Raw genomic sequence first — 26,958 nt, 5'->3', positions numbered from 1 at the left:
TACCGGTACATTTGTTTTTGCTTTTTTTTTTTTGTCGACAAATCGAAAATTTTCCGTAGCAGCCATGTTTTTACCAGCTTTTAAGCAAGCAAGTCATTCGGCTAAAAGTTTCTTCTTAATTTGTGCACGCGAATATTCAAAAAATTCCAAAATGAGTTTACCTCGTGTATTTTTTGATATGACTGCTGATAATCAACCATTGGGTCGTATTGTAATGGAAGTAAGTAAAAATTTTTCATATTATTTTAATTCCAAAAATAGAAAAAGTGATTTAAAGTAGACCGGAGGTCGTCGTCGTCGTGTTATATTACAAAAAAGAAAGGAAAATTTAATACCTTTCGATAGGTAAATGTGTGTTTGTGAAAGCATATAGAACTATATAGAACATAATTTGAGTGTATGAGTAATTGTGTAAAAAATTAAGAAAGATGGACAACGCGGGGCTAAAATAATGGCGCCCGCTATACCGGTGTCATGATTTTATTTCATATTAAACTAAGGAAAACTCTCCTATATTTGTCTTTTACAGATAATATAAAGGAATGTTTTTCTTAATTAAGATTATATTTTAAGACCTAGCCTTTAATAGACTCAGTTTAATTTTTCAATCACGTAGTTGTTTTATTCAGTTTTATTTTTACTCTAAATTTTCAATATTTTTTTTTAATTTTTTTTTGCTCTTAAACGTGTATTTAAACGTATATTTCAAATAACTCATTGTACAGAAAGGCTCATTGTACAGAAAAATTTCTTGATTGCAAAAATTTAAAATTTCTTAATATATGTACATATATATACATGTACGTATGCAAATATATTTAATTACATTTATTAAGGGGAACACAAATTATTCTAGTTACTAAATTTAAAATAATATGTACATGTAGATACGTATGTACATACTTTCTTAAATTCTTTGTAAGGCTGAGTACAGATGTATGTATGTACATTTCGTGTACGTGAATATGTTCACACAACTAAATCCATACATATATATGAATGTATATATGTAAATCATGTATGTGAGTAAAGTGAAATAATATTGGGCGAAAAGTACTTGTGACAAAATATCGATTTACATTACGTAGAAGTGGTAGGCCCCCATTTATACAGAAATTTAAAATTTTCTGTATGTAGAAAACTTGTTTTAGTTTTTACTTATTTTTTTTTTTGTTAGATTAAAATTTTATTTTTTAGCGTTTATAACTCATTTTTTTTGTTAAAATTTCAATTGCAATTATTTTTTCTGTAAAAAAAAATTAAAGCAAAAATTATGTACAGATGTATGTATCCTTGAAATCTTAAGTTGCAAAATTTATAGACAGAGGCGCCTTACTAATTGCTCCAATAATAATATGAAGGTTTCATATTGCAATTGCTACATTTTTATTTTTTCTAGCCATCACAAAAATCAATTTCGGGACTGCCGGAAAAATGCCTTTTCGTTGATCAATATGCAATTGTATATAGACATCTATGTATAGCTACTCATATTCTGATAGACCCCTTTGAGGTGATGGGATATTTTATAAAAAGTTTTTTAATGATTGTCATTGAAGAATTCATTCTATTTGTTTATCAGTGAATTTTCTAATTTCCAAAATTTTCCAAAATTATAAACTGGAAATTTCAATATTTTTGAATAACATTAAATGTTTCAATTTCACAAAATTGAAACGTAAATTGAAATAATGTAAAAATTATCTAAACTCATTGCATTTTTAAAATGTTCAAAGCTAAATAATTTTTTTCAAAAATAATATTTGAATTTTTTGTAAAAAAAAAATTAAATTTTAAAATTTTTAATTCAATTTTTTAACAAGAAGAATTATACAAATTATAAATTCATTTTTGATTCTTTGTGAAATAAAATCAAATATTCCAATATCAAATATGTGGACATCTATGTATGTATGTAGTTAAAGTAGCAAAATATTAAAGCAAGGCAAAGCTAACAAGAACTGTTTCACTTTTAAGTGAAACTAAATTAAATAGTTTTTGCACTTATATAATATTCTAAAATAATTTAGTATGACACTATCAATTCTAGTTATAAAATCAGAATATGTATACAAAAGCTATGTATGTATATATATGAGTGTACATTTCGTATTAACACATGTGTATATAGTAGTAATCATATCATATACTGATTACTGAATGAACTGTATAAATACGTTGTACATAATATATAAAAATAATAGAATAAATGCATTTTTAAATGTATTCGTGAGTTGGACTTAAAAAAATTAATCATGATACTTGAACATTGACCTTGAAAGTTTTTCTCTAATGACAGATGAGGGGAGAAGTTATTTTAAATTGAAAACAAAAACTAATTAAAAATAAAATTAAAGGTATTATAAACTTTTCTATTTAGTTAACTAGTTATTAAACTGCTAAGTACAACTTAAAAACAAGAAAATTGAGATTTGTTTTAAATGCAAGAACGGGTATTTACAAATATCGCGTACATTCAATCTAGCTTATATTATTATGAGTCACACAAAATGGATTTCCGAAAATAAACACATACCCGGGACTTCAATAATGCCTTATAAAAAGAGTTTTCAATACCTTTACATTGTAAAAAAAACTGCTAAAGCTTTTGATACATTTTGCAATACAATTTTTACAATATTAATACATACCGTGACTTCAATAATACGCTTACGACGTAAATTTCACAAAGTATCAAATTCCAAAAAGTTTTGTAAAAGCTTATAAAGATTTTTATGCTGCATTTTGGGAAAAAACTTAATAACTAGCACTTTATTGCTGAAAATATGTACTACTATATTTAATTGGTTATTTCTGACAACATTTATATCACTTGTATAAAAAAAGCGTGCTCGATTTTTTCGATACCTAATTTACTTTTATTTTACGTATCCACTACGTATAGAACGCATTTTGGAAAAGTGTACAATGGTAAGAGCTTTTACTAAACTTGCATTCTGATTGTGCAAAGCGCATTATTGAAGTCGCGGATAATGTATAAAGATTGTCAAATGTCAAATTTCATATTGAATATATGAATACATATATAAATGGAACTGCACAGAATAAAGCGAAATTACGAGCGCGAATTGAACCGTCTAAAAGCAATTTTGCCCTGGTGGTGTGACATCATAAGTAAAATTATGAACAGTTTTGACAGTTGATTGTTGAATGATTTGACAGTTCGTTCATCCAATTTTTGAGTTAAAAAAAATTTAACTTTTGACGGAACACTGATGACAAAACACACACATGTAGTAGTCATAGAATTTTTTATGAATTTATCCAAATTTTTAATTGTACATTAATAGATTTGTAGTGTAGTAGTATATTTCCCTTTAAAATATAATTTGGTAGAACAGGTGTAACTTACGCATTACAATAATTCATCGATTTTGTAAATACATGGTAGGTACTAGGTACTTATGTACATAATATTTAATAAAAAATTTATTAATGTTGAAACAATAATCATAAAGTAATTTGCGTTGAATATTGTGTAATAAAGCTAACACTTTATTATTTATTAATTATTCACTGAAAAAAATACTCATTCAAATTTATAATGAAACATTTTAGAATAAATTTTACCGACGATAAAAAAAGAGTATATCAGATATTGTAATTTCTCCAAGCTTTAGGTGTAAAATAAGCTGCTAGCTAGTAGCTAGTATTAAAAAAATTTTGAAAAGGTAACACAAAAAAAAACTATAGGAAAAATAAGTATAACATCACGCGGTTTTTGACCAATATGGCTAAACTCTCATTGAAAATTCAATATGTATTTCAGAAATTGTAAACATATTTAAAATATGTATATACATATATATTTTTATAATGTAGTTCAACAAAAATATTTGAACTTTAAAGCACAACATATTATGTGCTCTTACAAAGTTTTTCATGTTTTTGTTTTCATTAGCTTATATTACATAATGTATTAAAGCAATTATAAATTAAAATTGTAAAATAATATAGTAAAATAGAATTAAATATCGAAAATAAAATAATTTTCTACAAGCAATTAAATTAATATTGTAAAAGTAAAAAGAAAATCTTTTGCTTTACTAGATCTCAAAAAACTATCAAAAAATTGTGTTAAGTAAAATAAATTTGTTATTGTGTATTTCATCTAGTGTTTTAGTTATTTTATCTATACATATTAAGGATATTTATTTGACATAAAATAATTACTTTTTCGGCCTCCTTGCTTGTCTATTAATTGACGTGTTTTACATGGTTATTTAGTTTTATTATCTTGTTATTTGTTAATTTTTTATAAGAAAACAAAAAAATTAAATCACGCGATGTTTTGAATGAAAAATAAAGGAGTATAAATAGGGGTATTAAAATTTTTACTATAATTTTATTGAAAATTAGTTGTCAGTAAAAATAAGAAGGATGAGAAAAAATTCATTTAAATGGTTGCGTTGAATAAATTTGGGAATTTCATCGCTTCTGAATCGAAAGTCAAATATATTGTTTATAATCTCCTACAACTTCTGAGCATTTCAGATTCATTTTTTAAAGCGTTGAAATATCATGCTATGTATTGTATCGCAATATGGTCGCATTTTGATTTGGTTTTGTAAGCTAAATAATCAAGAACATTATCTTATTAGTTAAAACTGCACTGCAATAGAACTACTGTAAAAAAATAAGTTCTTTTCTAATTTAGGTTATAAAAGCAGAAAAGAATTTTATGCTGTCGATTGGACAGAAGATTTTTTACAAAAACTGAATGCGCTTTGGAGCAAACTATAAAAACGACCTGCCATTGCAAATATTTGTTAAAAGTGCGAATGCGAATTCAACCTAGGAAATTAGTGGATCTTTTGGATTAGCACTAATAAGTAAATTACACAAAAATCGTTTTAGAATTTGTACAATAATGCAAAAAAATTGCACAATGCTATGCTGATTGATTACATTAGATTTTTAAAACTGTATCGATTGAGCGTCGATTGTAATCAGATTCGTCAATTTACGTGATTCACTGAGAATTTCAATTGAGATTCAATTAAAAAAAAAGTTGAAATGTACCAAATAAATCTCCGTTAGTATTACAGTTTTAAAATAATATTTAAAGAATGATTTTTAGAAGATTTTATTATTTTTAAAATTTGGGAGAGAGTATGAATTTGTTTCTAGTATTAAAATTTGATTTCTCAATCAATTGACATTGTGTTTTTTCTTTTATTTAATAAAACTTTTAAATATAAAAATTTATAAATACATACATACAAATTAAAATTTTACAGTTTGTAAAGTAAGTGTATTTCATTTTCCTTGACCATTTTCATGTTACACTATTAATGTACATTATTAAGTACAAATACAACTTTTATATTTTTATTAATAGCTATATTATTGATTGTATTTGAATATTTTCTCGTATGTTTACTCATTTTAATTCAAAAACGATGAGTACGGAAATAATAGTCATTAATGATTTAGATTAGAAATTAAGCATATTAAAGATATTTTGTGTTGATATCGTCTGGGGAAGCAAGTTTACACCAAAAGTGTGCAACTCAAATAGTACAAACAAGCGTAGATTTTTTTTTTGAACAATGCCATTTTGGCCATTGTATAATCAATTTTTGAGGATTTTTTGGTTTTAGAAAGTATTCGCTAAATTGATAAACTTGTTTTGTCATTATTCAATACAACTTTCAATTTTTTGTCAATTTGAAAAAGCGTTTTGTGTTTTTCACTTTTCATTACATTCAAATGCAATTTGAAACTGAGAATATAAATTCGTTTATTGTAAATGGGTCTAGTTCGCCCTGTGATCTTCTTTCGATATTGTTAAATAAATAGTTCAAAAAAAAAAAGAGAACATAGTTTGATAATAAAATTTTCTCTCATCAAATGTGTCTTGTTCTTGAACAGGAACAAGACACTTAAATTTGTCGAAAAATTAGAAAGTATAATAGAAAGCATAATAGCAACATGGAATCATAATATGTAATTCTTTGGTTATCACAGTCATTTATTAGTTTTTTAAATTGTTTTCAGCATACCGATCATCTCTTAATTTTTGTGGAATCAGTTAAATAGGAACTACACTTCAGTTAGCTTAATAACAAAACTCTCTGAAAACTCTTGAAATTATTTTCCATACGTTAGACTTTTTACAAACAAAGAATTAATCGATATCTAAAGAACACAATCTATTTAAATTGGATACAAATTTCTTGGTGTGAAAAGAAATTTTCAAGGTTGAAAGTTTCATCATTTTTTTTTGTTTCATTTTCTATAAATATTGACTACTCACAAAAATCTAGTCGATTGAGCACACACTTATTAAACGTGTTAAACAATAATTTGATAATTTTCTTGTAATATAATTTTGTAATAAAAAATAAATTTTTGTACATGCAGGGCAATAAAGGATGTATGCATGTATGTATGAATTAATGTTTTCCATAGCCAACAGATTGGAGGTATCTAGGATATTGCTACTAATGTCCTAATAAATATCTAATTGACAACATGGGTTTCTTATTATATGTACTTTTTAAGTGTAACAATTTTATTTATAATTACCGTTAATTAACAATGCTTTTGTGGTCGTATAATATAGTGAGAAGAAGAAATTTGAATTTGAACATATGAAAATTTTTTACTTTACAGGTAAAGTAAATGATGATGTGCAATTGTTTATAAGATTTGATGCGCGTATGTGTATATATGTACACACGTATATGTACATATTTTTTTCCCAGATTGAAGAAACTTAATTTTTTTCAATTTTGTTTAGGGAGAAATAGTTTGGGTTGCTGTACCGTACCGCTTCGATATTTTACTTTTCATAACTATGAAATTCTTTTATTCTACACTTAAATTGTAACATGGATTATTTTGTTAGATGGTTCACTTTCTTGTTCCAAATATTTAAATATTCGATTGAAGTATCTCCTTATTTTATTTTGCTATTGCAGCGTTGGACAAGATTTCAATTTAAGTTGCAATATCATAATATTTATCCCCCACGTAGGGGGGCAACAGCACATTGGTAACGCTACGATAGCATAAGTATTCAATCGATATTAATTTTCTTTAAAAAATCTACTTATTATATTTTCATTAAAGAAACAATATTTTGAAATACGAACATCAATACATAACAATTCTTTTAAATTACCGATCTCGAAATATTGATGAAAAAGTTTACCGACATCATACTTAATTTTTATTTGCATCAAAATTTTTTCCAAATTTTTTTCCAAAAAATTTTTTGGAAAATTTTGAAATTTATGATTTTAGGATGTTGCTTTTGTTCTTTACAGCTTCACTTTTATGGATATTTCACAAAAAAGAAATAAACCCAAAAGAGTATCGCAATATAAGAAAAATCAGATAACTATCAATGCAAACGTTTTTTTTCAAAAAAAAAATATAAAACAAAAAAAGTCTGATGTGGTCAGCACAATATAACAGACGCAAAGTGTATTGTCTACTTTAACGAAACTTTTGACAACCTTATTTTAACCTTGTTGACAAAATACTTAAAGAAAGTGTAAATTTGGTTTTTATGGGAGATTCACTTAACTCTGAAAACTTCGTCGGTTATTCCGGTAGTAAACATAATTCAAATATTAAATTTCACGAAATTCCGTCAGTTAGTTCCTTAGAAATGATAAAAAACGTAAAATAATTTCCTAGCTTGGTTTTCGAGACCTGGTTTCTAAAAAAATTTACAAGTTCATTGTTTTAACACCCTGAACTCAAATATTAAATTTTATGGAAATTTGTCCGTTATTACTCTTTAAATACGCAAAAAAGTGAATTTGATTTGTCGTACTGTCATGCGAGGCTTATATATAAAATTTGAAGGAAATCTATTGAATACTTTCCTAAAAATGATCAAAAATGTAAAATTGGCCCGTAAAAAGTTCCAGTTTCTAACCGAAAGACCGAAATCTGTAATAGTTTAATTACTCTTCCCTAGCAGGAATGCGTTTCCACCGAAAACTCGACATCTGAAAATTTGATGCCATCATATAACCTCTCTTTTTGTATGTAATTTAATTATAAAACGATTTTTTTAAAGGTTTTTTTGCTATAACAAAAATAATTTTTATGACATCATTTTCTCGATAGGTGAAAATATGAAAAAATTTCATTTGATATTAGTCAGTCTTGGAAATTTGAAGTATACAATCTTAGATTAATTGTTTTTTTTGTATTGTTTTCGTTACAAATTAGATGGAGATTAACTTGTGTCTATATTTAGTAACTTCCAAAACTTATACCGGTTTTTTTTGTTTTTTATTAACGTAATTAATAAGGTTTTTCTACTAACAATGAGTATTTTTACGAAAAGGAAGAAACGGTGACACTAAAGCTTTCAGTTTTAATTGTTACAACATTATTTAATTCATGATTCAATAAATTGTTTAATCAGTCAAAATTAAAATGAATTTTTAACCTTGAATTGTAAATCAATTTCTAATTTTTTTTGATTACTTCGTAATAATGAAAAAATATGTGATAATCTCATTTTAATAGTTACAAATATAAAGATCATCCAAAATAAAGTTAATATAGTAAAACTGAAATATTGGTGTATTTTTTTTTACTAAAAATCTAATTTATTATATATTTATCATGTTCATATATTATTTTCAAATCGTCACGGTCTAGATAGATCCCTTATTTTGAAAAACTTATTACTTTTGGAAAAAAGGTTGTTGCAACTCAATATTAAAATTTTTTTTGATTTTTTTTTCTTGCTTGCAAATAAAATTAAAAAAGATCTTTTTGATTTTTTAATTTTAGCTCCGATCTGATGTAGTACCAAAGACAGCTGAAAATTTCCGTGCCCTATGCACCGGTGAAAAAGGTTATGGATATAAATCATCAACATTCCATCGTGTTATTCCAAGTTTTATGTGCCAAGGTGGTGATTTTACTCAACATAATGGTACTGGTGGTAGATCCATTTACGGCAATAAATTTGAAGATGAAAACTTTACTTTAAAACATACCGATCCTGGTTGCTTGTCAATGGCAAATGCTGGTCCAAATACAAACGGATCACAATTTTTTGTTACCACTGTTAAAACATCATGGCTTGACAATCGTCACGTTGTATTTGGTAAAGTTGTAGAAGGTATGGATGTTGTCAAAAAAATAGAATCATTTGGAAGTCAATCTGGTAAAACTTCGAAAAAAATTATCATAGCTGATTGTGGACAACTATAAAATAAATAAAATTTATATAAAAAAACTATACTAACACAATATAACTACAGTAAACTTAACAACAGTAACATCAAAATATAATTACAGAAAAATCAGCAATCAGTTTGAAAATAATTTAAGATCCAGCTAATTATACATAGTTTATATTATAAAATTAACCGTTTTCAAAAACTAAAAAAAGATTAAAATAATAAAATTAAAAAAAACTTGTAAGAGAACGTGTGTGAATGTAAATGAAAAAGAAGTATATGGAAAATTAAAAATTTTTCTAATCAAAAATGTAACTATATGAACATTTTAGAAAAAAAGTAGCATAAAGATTGTATGTCCACATTTTCCGTTCAAAAGCAAAATAAAAAATAAAAGTTTTAAATCAATTGCAAGCAACAGCAAATTTAAAAAATAAAATTTATATGTATATCCTTAATCTTTTAAAAATTAGAAATTAAAAAAATTTAATATAAAATAAAGACGTACTAACTACTATATTTTGAAAATTTTAACAAGAAAATTCATTTTAATTTTCTTATTATTTAGGACAATTAAATGAAAAACTTAAAAATTAATTGCCGTCAGATTTTTTTCAATTGCATTTTCCAGGACTAACAAGAAAGATTTTTAATCAATTGAGGAATAGCCTTAGTTATGGTTTAAAAAAAAACCACTTCAATCATAATAAAAATTAAAAATAGAAAAATTAATGATAAACACGTTAAGCAATATTAAAACTTCCGAAATTGTTGAAATGTTTTATTTTATTCGGCAATTAGTTTTAACTAAATATTTTCCATTTGCGTTAAAAATCTAAAAATAATTGTTTAAAAAAGACTTAGCGTGTGTAACATTTTAAAATTAAATTCTTTATAATTTAATATTAAACAGCCTAGGGGCCTTACTATTGTATCTGCTATGGTGATTTTCTTTCAAGTAGATTTCGTGTGATTGCTTCTTTGTTTGCAATTAATCTTCGACATTTTTATATTCAACTTTAAAATAGCACAAAGAAAAAATAATTTAAAAAAGTTACCAATTTTAGGTTGGTTGCAATTAATTTTTGACTGCAATTAATTTTTTTTGTTATTTGAATTTAATTAAGAAAATAATGTTTAAATTTAATTATCTAACCATTAATTAAGCTAATTGATTGAATAATTCTTGTATTCATATGTAACATTAATTAATTGTATAAAAAATGATTGAAAAGTCATTAAATGTTGATACGATACATAATTCCGAATTATAATAAATCATTCTGTATTTCAAATAAATGTTGAGAATCCAGCCTGATAGTTGAGTAGCAATATAAGCTGAAAAGTATATCGTGTCAGCAAAAAATAACTTTTTGATTATATGCATATTTAGTGAAGTAGAAAGATGTCAGAATTTGAATATTGTAATTTTTTTCAATCTTTGAATATCGGTAAAATACTTCTTAATTACGGTTACTGTACTATAGTCCCTTATTTTATGTACAAAAATTATAATTTTAGACTCTTCATAATAACAAAATTAACAAGTTTCCAGATTGCATTTTGAATTTTTTCTGATTATTTTCGAAATTTTTTATGTATTTTTTTTTAAGTAAAGAAAACGTTTATCAGGAAATAAAGTAAAACAAAAAAAGAACAATTTAACTGCTTTTGGTTTCACAAACATTTTTGAAATTTATGCAATATTTTTTGAGATTTTTTTTTTTTTTTATAAAGGTCGCTTTTCGATCGTTTTTAGGCAACTACAGCGATTCCTCTCTTGAAAAATTCAGTAACGTTCAATGCTTTGGACGTATGAGGTAGTTGTTTATTAATAAATACATTTAGCCTCATTCCGCTAGTCGCGTCAGATTTATTTTATTTTTAGACTGTCACTTTTTTTGTCAAATTGAATTTTTTAGTATTCTACTAAACGTGAAATGTGATGTGACGGAAGAAGCGGGACTCAAAACTTTTTGATGTTAAAGAACTAGAAAAGTGTTTTAAAATAAACTAGTGACAGAAAAAAGTACAACTAACAAATAGTAAATTACAGAGGAAAGATGTCTTCGACCTGTTTTTGGTTTTTGGGTAAGAGCACAGGTGAAAGTGTTAACGAAAATTAAGAAAATGAATTTGGGATTAACTCCATTAAAATTTGAAACTCCTGCCGGTTGATTACTTTTACACTTAATAAAATTCCTCAATAATCTAAATATCTAAATGTACTTAGATCTTCCCTATTTTCTTCAAATTTTGTTTTTCGGCAACATATGTATTCATCTCTGTCGATAAAACAAAATACACTAAGTCCTCGAGATACGACATTTTTGGTTCCAAAAATTTATGTCGTAACTCGAATTGTCGTTTGAGGAGAAAGAAAAATGTATGAAAACAAAAAGTGAATTAGACAAACTATTTTATAATATAATTGACCTAATTTTTGAAAAAAGGCAACAAAGTTAAAAAAAAACAACAAAATATAATAACGAAACCAAAAAAATTCAATGTTGTAACAAAAAATAAATAAAACGAGAAAAATAGAGTTGACCGTGTCAACTCTTTGATACCCGTACGAATTTGTTATTCCATGTACGAATAAATATGCCAAAACTGACTATGGGACAGACTATGAATTTAAGTTACCGTATTACCATATTAATTTATGCAGAATTTCAGCACTGTGCTTTCAATATTTTGTAAGATATGGCCAAACTACTATTGAAGTTGTAAGGCTGAAACGAGGCAAGAAATTTCAATGAGTTTTATCACACATAACAGCCCTAATAATACACTTGTTTTCACGTGATTTCTATATTATAATACCAAAAAATTCTGAAATAATGCCAAATAACTTTTGGGGTTGTATGGCTGCTACCAAAAAAAGCCAAGCAATTTCAACGACTCTTATTAAACATATTGGCCGTACTAATATATTTACTTGTACGAAATTTCAATACCCCAACTTTCATAGTTTCTAAGATATAGTGAAATAAATTTTAAAGTTGCATGGCAGCTACCCGTCCAATTTAAATAGGGTTCTGGCACTTACTATAATAAATCATTTGTGCAAATTTGGTGAACTTGGCTCAATTAGTTTTTGAGCTGTGGTTGGGACGCACGGACGGACGAATGGACGGACGAACGGACAAACGGACAGACAAAGCTAAATCAACTTAGAATTCGAGGCTGATCAAAAACATACACTTGAGTCCATATCTGTGACCATTATTTCTTAGCGTTACAAACGATAAGGCAAATTTAATATACCCTTCGAACATACGTTCGTACGGGTATAAAAATTAAAATTTTTAATGTATTAGGAATAATGTTGCATGCTGAATAGAAATGGCCCAAATTTATATCATATCGTAACTCGAAATGTCGTATTAGAAGATGTTGTATCACGAGGACTTAGTGTATGCGAGATTAAATATGATGAAAAATTTAACAGTTTTCAAAAATGCTTCTAGCAGATTAACATTATTAAGTGCCTAGTAGAATATTTAATCGGTAACCTCACACAATTTTTAACATTTTTTTGTAAATCAAAAATACTTTAACTTTAAAACCATATTTAGATAAAATGTGGTATGTACATTGAAGAGATTAATTATGCAAAAAAAAATTTTTAAGATTAAACTTTTAAGTGCATGTCTGAATTATCAAAGTCTTTGTGTCCATATTAAACTTTTTGTAATATTTATCGTTTAATTCTTGACTGAGGAGAGCAAAATAATGGCCTGAATTGGACTTTAAGCAAGAATATAACAGTTTTCAATTTTCATACATATGTACATGCATACATACATACATAGTAGAATAACATACATGAAATTTACTTTTGTGAAAATTAAATGAACTTAAATTCGAACCAACAATATAAAACTCAAATATTATTTTATTAAATATTACAAAATTTAAATTTGTTTAAATGCCTGTTTTAAATTTTTATGTACATATGTATATGTTTTAAAATTTATAAATATGTACTGTCAAAATGAAAAATTTAAGTTCATGAGTAATTTATGAAGATGTTAACCTTATATTTATTGACTTATTTTGCGGTTCGTTAGATTTTTCAAAATAAAACGGAAAATGAAAAAATAACAAAAATCTTTGATCGTATTTTTTGTTTATGGTATACATATAACATATGTATATTATGTACATTATATTATATACGTATTTTCCGAATTTCCAAACAAAAACATAATGATATCCTCTTTCTATATTTTCACTTTTGAAAGACCTTCCAAATTTTTAATTCAATAATATTGGAAAAAATCGAAATTGATTTAAATTGTTAGAAAATTCTTATAAATAATATTATGTAATAAAATAGAATGAATAACATTCAATGCATTAAGATAAATATAAATGTCTATATAAAAATTATAAATGCACGTAATTGATGACTAATTGAACAAAGATTTTTACATAGCTGAAAGATGGAAGAGAACGATAAACAAAAAAAAAATACTCGATCTCTTTTATTTTGCACGATATTTTTATGCAGTGAAAAGCTTACTATTTACTTTGTAAAATAGCTTTAATAGTAATTTGAAAATTTATAAAGTTATGATTTGGAAGAGGGTCAACAGTCCAATGATCAGCAAGAAAGATCGATTCTTCCCCCTCTCGAGAAATTTAAAATCATCAACAGATTATTGAAATTAAAACATTGAAATTGAGTTACAGAGCTGTACCAATGAGAAATATTCTTCGAGCCACTAATTTTTGTAATTATGAGGGAAACTCGGTTGATAAGTTGAATATTTATATAACAGAAGAGAAGCACCATTTTTAGCGATTGTTGTACATTTTTTTAAGTGAATGAAGAAAAAAATTTGGTGTAGAATAAGATTTGCAGTAATCTATTTTTTTTAATAATTCCTAAACTACAATGATGCGAAGAAGACCCATATACCAAATTAAAGGTTAGTAGACAAGGTTGACAGCTGTGAAAAAATTGAAAGCTCCCATGTTACGCAACCTAGAAAAATAACTTTTTTTTTTTAAATGAAAAGTTAAAATTCAAATTTTTCGAACTTTAAAATTATATGATTCTGAAATCTGAACAGATTATAACCAATGTTAGATATTCATAAGAAACTCCATATTTTGAGGTTTCCAAATTATATTTATTATTACGCGTGTACAAAGGGACGGAGTTATACTTAAAATTTCAAAAAATAAAAATATCAGTCGAAATTAACTTTAAGACTCTGTAACTCCGAACCTCTTTAGTTGCGAACGTAGTCTCTACACAAAAGTTTTGTCTACTCAGGAGAGGGTCTATACAGTGGTGTATAGCAGTGCAGTTTGATACAAGACCACTCTTGTTCTAGTGGATGTTAGACTAAAAAGTTGAAGCGATTCCAACTTGCACATGATTGAACTTGAATAATATTTTATTCGGTAGTTGAAAAATGTAAATAAAATGGAAAAACATAAGTAAGTAACCAGTTATGAGAATTATAAATTTTATACTAAAAATTTTACTTTATAAATCTCAATTAACCTTGATTAATTAAACTTTTATACTATACTATGTATTTGTATTTTTATAATTAATTTTCGTTAAAATTTTTATAAAGAACTTCTGTTTTGACTAGCTGTTTAATTTATTTTCGAGTTTATTTAACTTATTTTAATTTCGGGATATCATTATTTATTGAATAGATCCTTTAACCTTCTCTTTAATAACTGATTTTGTTCTTCTTTAAAGTAATTTAGATTATTCAATGATGTCTTCATTTACCTCGTTTTCCTGACAAAGCATTCAATTTTGAAGAAAAGAGAATCTCACAATAAAAGACCGCAATTTTAACATTTTCCTTTTTATTTTTTATGATTACTCATTTACTGTCTCCTTTAAACTAAAAAGAAATGCTAAATTAAGAAACCTTAAAGGTCTCTAAAAAATGATTGAAACAATAAGATTTTGATCTACAAAATCATTGTTTTTGTTGAAAGTGAGCACGCTTAAGTTTTGGCCTTTTTTATTTTTGAATGGAATCTAAACAAAAGAATTGCAATATTTTACTTTGGATAGTCCATGATACGAATTTTCACTTTTTTATTTAACAATTTAAAATAAAATTCGTAATATTAAAAAAAAATAATAAAAAATTTAAAAGTCATGACCTGGACCCGGAAAAATACTGCTCATTTTAAAGAAATCTGATAATATTGATAAAACAGCACATTAAAAGTTTTAGATTCCTTTTTCAAGAGCCATATTTCCTTACCGAAATCTGTCACAAGCTTAAATTCAAGTTAAAAATAAGATTGGAAGCTTTTCTTTACAATTATTCTATTATATAGTGTGGCTCTTTGGGCAATATTGTATATATTGTATAAGAATAAAGAATCTTAAATATTAAAAAAATTCAGATTTTCGGGCTGGAAACTTAAATGAATTGTAATTTTAATTATAAAGAGTCACGTGAAACTCGGAGCTTCGCATAGCTGGAGAAGCTCGCAGCCACTCAAGATGTTTTAAAATTTAAAAGTTTGTATGTGTATGTTGTTATACAAAACTTTGTAAACTGATTAGTCCATGAAGTAATGAAATTTCTTCATGTTAAAATTTCAGACTTCTGCAGCCTTTTGCAGTTATTTAAACGAAAAATTATTTCAAAAATTTTACAGTCATGTTGCAATTGTAACATTTTCTCCATATACTACTATTTAGTAGACAGTTCTTATATAAAAAAATTTAATCATTTAGAAAACGAACCGGACAGCTAGAGACAAAGTGAGAGCTAAAAAAGTAAATCTCTTTCATTTTTTTATATACGGTCACTTTTTATTTAAGAAAACAACGTACTCTTTCAAATTTTTAAAGTAACAGGTATAGAAAACAATTACAAATACCAGATAAAGGTATGGTAATTAAAAAAATAAAAAAAAAATATTTACAATGTGAGCGTAAAACTCGATATTTGTCGTCTGAGTGCGACATTTTTTTGTGTAATTATTTTATGAAGAAAAGTAGTAAGTCTATCAATATGACTAATTTTTGCAATTTCTAAACTTTGCATGCTTTTATAATAATTAGAATTTGAAAATTTTGGGAAGTATTGTAACTTCAAGGAAATTAGCAGTAACAAAGATACTTTCTGTTAGTAAAATAAAATATTTATTTATATCTGTTAACTGTAAAAATTTGAAACACAACTTAGTTGCAATGTTGGAATAAAATTGTACCGAAAATTAGCAAAAATCCAGTTGTTACGTTTGATTTAACAGAATTTACACCTTTATATAGCTTTTTATGAGGGTGGAAGTAATTTCTGACATTTTCGTACCAACTGAATTTATAAAAATTACATTTGATTTCGGAGCAGTGGGTATAGTGTTTTTCTCCATTTGCTCCAGCTATTTCAGAATAGGTGCCATTATATTATGTGCTTAAAAATTTTATTCGAGAAAAATATGCAATTGTCATTATCTTACGAATTTCGCGTGAATTTATAAATACTGAAATTTAAATTAAAAATTGTTAATAATGCTACAACAAAAGGATATTTTGTTCAAAGTAATCCTATTTTACGTTAATACTATTTTTGAGAACACTTTTAAAAAACTGTATATTTTTTGACATTCTCTATGTATACATTATATAAGAAAATACAAAGTAGACGCATTTATATATATATATACATATATACATATTCCTACGCAGTTTGTTAGTATTTATGTATATAGAAAAATGTGTATAAAGTTTGATAAGGATTTGAGAACAGTTTTGTTGTACATTTTATACTTTTGTAATATATACAAACATACAAAATATATGTACTCGTAGTATAAAAAATGATAATAACATTTTACATTTTATAGTAAGTATAACAGATTTTTTTTGTATTGAAGGATGCTGAAGATAAACGCATATATGTTTATATATTGTATATAATCAACGAAAAACAGAAAATGAAAAAGACAAAACAACAAAATTAAATTCATTGAGTATAGTTTACTTTTTCCAATATTTACTGTTTCATTCATTATATCGTCTTCATAACGCTACATTGTGTGTCGCGGTTAATTTAAAAATATAAAAAAAAATTATTAACGTCTCATAATATTTAAAATGCACCAAGTTTGGGTTTGAATTTAAAATTTTAATTTTTAAATATTAACAATATTAGTACTGTTAAACGAATATGAAACAACTGTATATAATATTTTAAAAAAAATCACAACTGAATTTGCTGTTTGATAAAATTGTGTTTGACAATCGAAAATTTATAATATTTGAAAGGTGACATAAAAATTTCATATTTTTATCTAAATTAACTAATTTTGTGCATACAAATTTTTATATATTTAGGTATACAAAGAAAATGTTAAAATATGATAAAATACGATAGAATAAAATATTAAAATTGAGTGAGTTAAAAAATCAAGTGTTGAATTACTTTATATGAAAAAATTGCATACTTATAGGCGAATACAATTCATTTAAACAACATCAGTAACTTAAATTGATCCTTTACTAATGATTTGGCTTTTTACGTTAAACTTAAAAAAGAAATAAAAAAAGGCCCGTTATGTGCATATACGCCTGTATATAATACTTACTTAAAGTAATTAATATTCTTAATTTTAAATGAGTAACGTTATTTATCCTGAATCTCTTGTCTCACAAATTGCAGTAGTTTTCGTTTACTATGAATTTCAATTTAAAATTCTATTGATAAAGAAATAATGTTTTTTGGGTACAAATTAAATTAAATGAATGTTTATTTATTGTGAACTTAGTTAGTCGAATATTTTTAAAAAATCTATAGCGTTAGTTAAATACTGTAGTTTAATATGCATTTATTTACCTAGATTTTTATATTTAAAATAATGAAATTTTTAATATAGACATAATTAGAAATAATTTAATTTTTTATTAATTTAGTGTTAATAATTTTGTTGCAAACTTTAATCGGCATTAAAATTTTAATTGATTTTGAGGTAATGGAATGAAAATAAAAGAATCAAGTTGTTTTTTAAAGCTTCTTTTTGCAAATTGTTTCTTTTCTCGCTATGTTTTACTTGTCACAGAATGTAAAATTGTAAAATCAAATTATTTTCTCAAAATTGTATTTCCTTTGGTATGGAATTAAGTGAATGTTAAACTTGCATAATAATTTATGTCAAAAGATTTTAGGGCAAAAATTATATAAAAATTTTTTAAAAATTATCAAAAATTAAGTTTCTGGGTAGCCCAAAAAGATAATCGTTTATTTCATTTAATTTATTTCAATTTACTTTTAAGAATTCATGATTTTTATATAATAAAAATATTTTATTATCGCAGACATTTATGCCTGAATTTTAAAAGATAAACATTTTGTCACTGTTCTGCAAACAAATTTCATTCCTCAAAATTTTTTTAGGAGCGGAATCTAATAAAAATTAACACATTAAGTTTGTTCCTTATTCTTAAATATTTCTAAAACATTTGAAGCTTAGATAATTAGATTTTATTTTCACAAATTATATAGTTAGTTCTTAAATATTACAAGCATGCATAATCACTTTGCGAGTTGGTTATACTTTGATTGTTCAAGTAAACTTCGATACAATATAAATTATAACACTGGTTTTGAAAACTTCCATTTCTCACAGAAAATTGAATTCGAAATTATTTTTTAACATAATCAATAAGGTTTTTTTTTAGAATGGTGCCTTATTTATAGTTGCAACAAACAATGTTGGGGATTATTTGGCGTCAACGACATAGTTATGAATGCAGATTAGAAAAGAATTAGAAAAGAATTGCCTTAAAATAGAGGATGGTAATTATAAAAAAGATGATCGAAACACTTTTTTAAATTTTTTTTTATTCAATCACATATTAAAATTTTTCTTATTATCCAAACGTCAAAAAAAATCTGACCAGGTTTTAAAAATTTTTAATATAATATTTTTTATGAAGAAGAAAATTAAATTAATTTGAGATAATTAAATTAATTGTTATAACCCTACAAAATCCAAAAATCCTAGTTCTTATAATAAAAAATAGTATAGAAATTACAAGCATTTCTTTAATTCTGTAAACTCAAACAGAAAGAAATAAAACTCTCCCAATATAAAATAGGATCCCAAGTTTATAAAATAGTTTTTTCTCATTGAATTTAAAACAAATTTTTGTTTTAGGCGGTAAATTTTTCTATTTCAATCGATTTCGAATGATCACCGCTCAAAATAAGCGAAATTTAAATTTTTGCCATTTAACTTTTCGGGGTCTTTTCCAGACAAAAAAAAGTAAAGAACTAACAGTAAACGTCTTCAAAAAAATAATAATATGCAACTGACAAAATCAGCCGTCGAATGATTTTGATTTTTGTTTTCATCTCTTTAAAGAAGGTATTTTTCAAGGTTCAAGAAAAATTCTATATTTTTTATAAAATATTAAATTTAAAAGAGATGTCAAGACACAATAATATTGGCTACACTAAGATTGTTTCCTATTTGAAATTATTTCAAACCATATTTTCGAACGAATTTATTATGTGCCAATAATTTAGGGTTTTAAAACCAACTCTAGATGATCGCACTTTGCACTGATTTGTAAAGAAAACAAAAATTCTAAAATGTTTTTTTTTCTCACAATAGTATACTGCCATGGTACAATTGCACTATATGCTGAAATAAACTACTTTTTCGCAATTTCACAATAAATTTAAGATACAAATGCTTTAAAAGTTTGCATGATGGTAATAAATTTTTTTACACCCTAAAATTTTAGTGCCAGAAAAGTTAACAGAATAGTGCGAAGCATAAAGTTATTCCTTCGAATTGTTTGCAATGGAAAAAATAATACTTATAATTAACTTAAAATTAAAATGTAAGTAGTTTTTTGTCTTAAAAAGTTTTCTTGAATTGCAACAGCGAAGTGCAGATTTTGTCAGGGCATCAATATTACTGAAACTGCTTGTATTCTGATGCATGAACCTAAACTATATAATAGTGAGGCTTTTAGGCGTTTTGTTATTTTAATACGAGTAAGAATTTCTAAAAGCAATTATTGTGGATTTTTCTAGTCGTCTGAATTCTCTTCACTCATGAGCTTTCGATTTTAAACTTTCTCAGGAATTGTGCAGCGATTATAATTCAAGTAGAGAAACGATTGCAAAAAGGAAGCAAACTTTAAGTACAAATTTGAAAAATAAATGTTCTTGAACAAAGAGTCCACACACACATTTAAATTCACTCATAAACGAATTACTTTGGCAATGAAAAGTACATTATTAACTTGCTAAAGTAATTTTTAAAAACTTTTTTATGCTTATACTCAATCAATTACTTCATAATTTATATACTGAATAGCTCATAATAAGTCGACCTTTCAATATTCTTTTACACTTTTGGATATTAAGCACAAATTTATGAACCTTGGCTTATAATCATAATTTTTTTAAATAATTTGCATTCAGGAAATTCGTACAAAAAAGAATTTCAAAATAAATGAGTCAAAACTAATGAAGCTATAAGCACTTATTACACATGTCTTGTTTGTGGTACGACGCCTTTATAAAAGTAAGTCGTTTGTGCATGGCTGTTGGGCCAATACAGTTTTTCACATTATAACAAATCTCTTACGGCCTGCCACATAGATTTCTAATCAACCTATGGTAACCGGTTTTTATTTTTCAGTATGGAAATTTATATCAGTTTTATATGATTTGGTTTTAATAAAGCCCACAAAATTAGCCTATTTTAAATTAACTAACATGTTTAAGAAGTAAATTTAATGTAGTTTTAATTTGGTTTTGATAAAATAAACAATTTCGTTTAATGATTATTATGAAATTACGATCATTTTCTAGTACGTACACCTAATGTTTGAAATTGGGTTAGTCATAAATTCCAAGGCATCATAAATTCTAATGTATATGTTGCAATTATTGACGATCTTTTTCTTATGTAAAAGTCATAGTCAATAGTCATATTTCAATAATTTCAAAAATTATTTATTGTCATTTTTGCAATATCAAGTGATTGACGTCATCTCTTTGCCATGCTACCAAATGACCAAGGTTTTTAAAAAAAAAAACCGAGAATATTTTTATAGAATGTCATAATAAGAAGTAGATCAGTATATTTCAAAGAGTATAAAAATATTTGAATGCTGGAAACATAAATAAAAATTACGACCTTTTTTTGAAAGTATTAAAATATTATAAAATTTCTCTTGTTTTTATAAAATGTTTTTGTCTTACTTACAATTAATTTTATAAAAAAAAAAAAATATTTATGAAATTTTCTGAAAAAATTTCCAAAAAAATGTGCTTATTTATATAGAAACTCATTTCTGTAGAAGAAAATATTTACATATCGTCCTCTCTTCTATAAGTAACAATTCTTCAAAGTCCTAAAATTACAATTTTTTTGACTATTTATTTTAACGAAACTACAAACATTTTTTAAAATTTTACAAATGCAGAAAAGTGCCTGGCTTCTTTAATCGCGGCATAATGTAGTTGAGCATGAAAATTGCAAAATAGCTGGTAAAATTAACCGTTGTTTAAAAGCATCTATTTTTTAAATTTTTAAAATTGCTTTTCTTCCAGACGAAAATTTGCAGGAGCCAGAAATTTTTGCAGTTTTTATACATTGACAAATAATTTTATTCGTTAAAAGAAAATTGTTTTCCACCTTCATCCTCTCTCTAATTATTGCTTCATTTGAAATTTTCTTCATCACCGAAATTTGTAAAATATCGGCGCCTTTATCCCGGGAAATGCAAACTTATGTAAATTTCTATAAATATCACGCTATCAAAAAATATAATTATTAATCTTAACTGACTTACTTAACTGCCCGATTTAACCATTATGTAATTGCTTCTGTCAATTTATTTTCCCGTTTATCCTAAAATTATGCAATCATTTTAAATATTTTGATATATGAATAAAAGTAATTTAAATAATATAGTACACAGCTTGATCGTTTTTAAAAGCAATATTTTCACTTGTTGAAGAAATAAGTGTTACTTTGCCAAAATTCAAATTGAAATTTATTTCAAACATTTTTCATATTTTCAACAAAAACCAGCTTAAATATTCACAAACACATGCTTTGTTTGAATTACAAAATATATACTTACACCAACAAAATATTAACAAAATAATTTATGTGTACATGTATTTTATATGTTCGTTGAATACGTCTGGTTTTTCCTAAAAAATTTTTAACGAAGATAACTAAAAAAATAACAAAATTTAACGATAAAATTTTATTCTCTCTTTTTATAGTTTTCTCTTAACAATTTTTAACATTTTGATTTTCTTTTATTGTTATTTTCATTTCGGAAAAGGATCAAAGAAGACTACCTACATAATAATATACGTACGTACGAATACTACTTTATTATGAAGCTACGAATATAACGAAATAAAAATAACTTTTAAGACGGTATAATTACCAAAAAAAAAAATTAGACAAATATCCGTTTACTTTTATTTTTCCAAATTTTGTTTTTTTCGTAAAAGTTTTTTTTTTTATTTTTGGCTATTTACTAGAAGCAAATAAAAAAATTTATTAAAATTGTAACGTTCTTTATAAAAGCTTTTAAAATGTTAATATGTGTGTGTCTGAGTGACTTTGTATTTACATATACACGTATTTGTAAGTGGCATAAGAAATTTTGATTTATAAAAGAAATATTTTGTATTCAAAATTTATTCTCAAATATTAAAATAGCACATAAACACACAGGTATGCGCGGAAAATAATAAAAAAAAAAGTTTAAATAAAAATATAAAAAATTACGGTATAATTTTAAAAATCTGCAACGCATATTCGATAACAGTTAGTTTTGTAAAATGATTTTATTTTTAATTTTTAATTTTTATTAAATTGTCTTTTAACTTTAGTTATATAAAAAAATAATTTGATCACCAATATTTGATCACGAATATTTAATGAATTTATTACAGCAATCAGAGTGGAATAAAAGTAAATTTATAAAAATTATTGTAAAATAAAAGAGAGGAAAAAAGAAATAAAAAAATAATTTACATTCTTACTTAAATAATACTTAAAATAATAATTTACATTCATTTTATATAAATACTTAATAAAAAGAAGAAATTTAATTGAAATAAAACATTTAAATAAGAAATTGTTTTGTGTTTTGTGGTTAATAATGTGAAATATTTCATATTTAAACGAAATTAAAGTAAAAAATATAAAACATATAAGTATAATACAATAAAATTAATTTAAAATAAATGTTTTAATGCGTGATTTATTTAAAAACAACAAAATAATTTATTTTTTAGTAAATTCTTAAATAATTCAATCGAATTTTTCTTAATTTAATTATTATGAAAGTTTTGATAATTTATGAAATAGCAAATTAGTTTTTAATATTTTTTGTACTCAAATTTTTTTAATATTAATAAATATTATAAAAAAACCACAACAACAATATATTTATGTGCAATAACTATTATTTGCAAATTATTAATTTAAAGTTCATCATAATTTATTTTAATAGAATATATTTTTTAATTAACTTATTAGCTACCAAGGCTTTTTAAAAGATTCACAAAATTTCTGATATGAAAAGATTTACAGATTTTTACAGTTAGTAAAATAATTTAAATGAATTTTTAAAATTAATAATAACTGTAATATTGCAAAATATAATTTATTAAATAAATTTAATATTATAACTTTAAATTTAATAAGTTTGTATACATTTTTCAATATTTAAATTATTTAATTTTAATTAATAATTTGAAGAGAAAAAAAATAATTGCACTAATATTTTATGGAATAATTATAATAAGAACATAACCTTACAATTCAACTTATAATTTATAAGTTAAGTTGTAATTTTAAATTAAATTAAAAAAAAATTAATAAAATTATAATTACTTTTCAATAAATAAATAAAATTAGAGTATAACAAATTCAAATTATTAATATATTAAAAAAAAATTAAATTACTTTTTTTGTAATAATCTTTTAAAATATTAAGTGTGCATTTTTTTTATTTCGTTTGATTTATGATAAAAAAAAACATACAAATAAATAAATAAAACTTAAAGTGAATAAATTAAAGCAATATAACATAATAGCATGTATATTATAAGTATATAATAAAAATATGAATATATAAATAAGTGTACGTAAGAAAAAAAGGAATACTAAAGAAATTAATTTTGACAAGTGTTATAAATTAATACAAAAAAAAAAGAAGATAATACATTGTGGTGTGTGTGTAAATATATATTTGAATAAAATAAAAATTTCAATTCAAAAAATTTATATATATATATACATAAATACTATGTGATTATTGCAAAAATTTTTCAAAAGATTACTGAAATTTCTATATATAAATTTAAAAGTTTTAACTTATTAATATTATTGGCCAACTTATTATTATAAATAATTAATGTATAATTAATTTAAAGGTAAGTAAACGAAAATTTTATTTCTCTTTATTCTGTGTTTCTAAATTAAAAAATATTTGGAATAGTTTTAAACTCCATTTCAATATATTTAATATAGAATATTCTCTCTTATATGTATTTTATTTTTTAAAAACAAATTTTCTATTCTTGTATAACAGTTAAACAGAAACAAGAATCTAAAGCGTATATAAGTATTTTCTTAATGAACAAATTTTGTCAAATGAAATAGTGAAAATAAATGAATAATAAATACTTTAGTTATTTTGAACCTTAAACTCGTATGCGTAGGTAAATAAAATTGCAATTGTAATATGGCATCTATCTAGAAATTATTAACGAATTTTATGGTATTTAAATAAGAGCCATGGTAGTTAATGAGTTAATTAAATTAAGTTCAAAAAAAGTCAAAACAATGGTTTGTATCGTAGCACTTTTTCGTTCAACAAGTGAAAATACTGCTTATAAAAACAGTCTATGCATATGCCTACTACGCTATTAAAATCATTTTCTTTCATATACGAAACTATTTTAAAAATTGCATACACTTGGGATGAACGATTTATGCAGTCTTAAAAATAATTTAATAATAAATAATTTCAAAATAATTTAAAGAGGTGTTAACATAATGCTCGAATTAAAGGGTTAATTGTGTGAGTTAAGAAAAATAATTATATTTTTTAATAGCATGTAATTTACCGTTAATTTGGGGTATTAATTTTAGAGGGATGGAGAAATTAATTAAAAATTTTGTTCTACAGAAACAATTTTCTAGTAAAGATCTATGTACAATTTAAAATTTCAGTTTTCTATCTTGAGGTACCATTTTTTTCCAAAAGTTTTTGGAAAAGGGCTAATAATATATTCTATTGAAGTGACGTCTCCTATAATCATATAATTTTGCATAACTGTAGGATAAACTTAAAATTCAATTTATCAAAATCAATTAAGGATTCATTACTAATTTTAGTTAAATTGCTTTTTAATTTATTTTTATATTATTTTTGCTTGCTCCGAAATTCGATGAAGTTTAAATAGTCTTGTACTGATATATTGCTGAAAATTGACATTTTGCAAACTTTGTAAAGAAAAGTTGCAAAAAACAATTACTTTAATAAAATTAAAAATCTTGCAACATCTATATATTAACTATCAGAATTTCCGACACTTTGCAGCACAAAAATGGTTCAACAAATGACCGAAAAGCCCGATTCGATGTAATTTGAAAAGAAAACTTAGTTTTAATTTTGATAGCTTCCCATATTTACAATTGAAAATTGTTCAAAAAAGGGGTTTTTAGAAGATTTCAAATGTTTGATGATCACATACAATATGGATACATAACGTGATTTCGCAAATAAATGTTAATTTAAAGTTTGCTTACAAAATATGAAATTTAAAATATGTACCTATAAAATGTTCTAGGAAAACCTATTTGCTTTTAAATAGTTTTTAATATTTAGAATTTAACACACTTAGAATAATAATGTTACAACTCAAAATAGTGAATTTCTCACTTAAATAGACTTTTGGGAATGAAAAATTTTTCTCGACATTTTGTTTCATGTTTGGTGTCGACATCTCGAAAACTGCCAATTTTATTAGCAATTTTCTAAACCTACTTGAGTTTTGCTACTCTAGTGCTATTGAGATATCATGTATACTCAAAGACAGCTTTTAAATTAATACGTATAAACAAGTTGATTAAAGAGTGAAGGAAGTAAAGGAACATTTCAATTTGTATAATCAAAAAAAGAAAACTTTGTTTAAAACAAAATCCTAACTTCAACAGTTCGGAGTATTATTATCTTTATTAAAATAAATTTTTTCTAAATTTAGTGTTTTGGTTTCAAAATTCCTATATAATACGAAAATAGCATAATATCAAACATATTTTACTCGAAACTGTGAAAGCAGTGATGTTAATTACGGACCATTTGACTGCTTTTATGCAACTTTCACTTGTTAAATTTAAAGTTTTGTTTCCATTTTATTCTTTCGTTAAACTTTTGTCGGTTTCAAAATGCATTTTGTGGCTAATTTTAAAAATAATCCAGAAAATTATATTTTTTCGTCTAAATTATTTACTTATTCAAATAGAAAACTTCAAAAAAATATTTTTTATGATAATTTTTTTTTTCTATTTACTCTGTTTTATTACTGCAATTTCATATTCTTTATTATTTCTCTTTCTCCTACTACGTTAACGTTTAATACTTTTTTCTGTGTCAAGAGACTAAACTGAAATTGTAGCACCTTGCTTTATAAAAGTTTATTTCTTGAGTAATAATAAAAATTTTAAATTACACAGCAAATTATGTCCAAAAGAGTATTTAAGGTTGCAA

At 24.5% G+C, this 26,958-nt stretch overlaps 1 protein-coding gene across 1 annotated transcript; it reads left to right on the top strand.

Moving 5' to 3' along the window:
- Positions 1 to 55: 55 nt before the first annotated feature.
- LOC129618713 (peptidyl-prolyl cis-trans isomerase-like) lies at positions 56 to 10,846 on the top strand. The gene is made up of 2 exons (XM_055533657.1): positions 56 to 220; positions 8,788 to 10,846. The coding sequence occupies exons 1-2, from the start codon at positions 65 to 67 to the stop codon at positions 9,211 to 9,213; spliced, it is 582 nt and encodes a 193-aa protein (XP_055389632.1). The 5' UTR covers positions 56 to 64; the 3' UTR covers positions 9,214 to 10,846.
- Positions 10,847 to 26,958: the final 16,112 nt, after the last annotated feature.

The sequence above is a fragment of the Condylostylus longicornis genome, unplaced genomic scaffold (genome assembly GCF_029603195.1).
Source record: "Condylostylus longicornis isolate FDR11 unplaced genomic scaffold, ASM2960319v2 ptg000010l, whole genome shotgun sequence".
NCBI lineage: Eukaryota > Metazoa > Arthropoda > Insecta > Diptera > Dolichopodidae > Condylostylus > Condylostylus longicornis.
This window is presented reverse-complemented; position numbering and strand designations above follow the sequence as displayed.

Excerpts from the sequence above, each read along its gene's own strand:
- LOC129618713 (XM_055533657.1), top strand. The coding sequence starts at position 65 with ATGTTTTTACCAGCTTTTAAGCAAGCAAGTCATTCGGCTAAAAGTTTC. Across the intron at positions 221-8,787 it reads TGGGTCGTATTGTAATGGAA|CTCCGATCTGATGTAGTACC; the intron begins GTAAGTAAAAAT and ends TTTTAATTTTAG.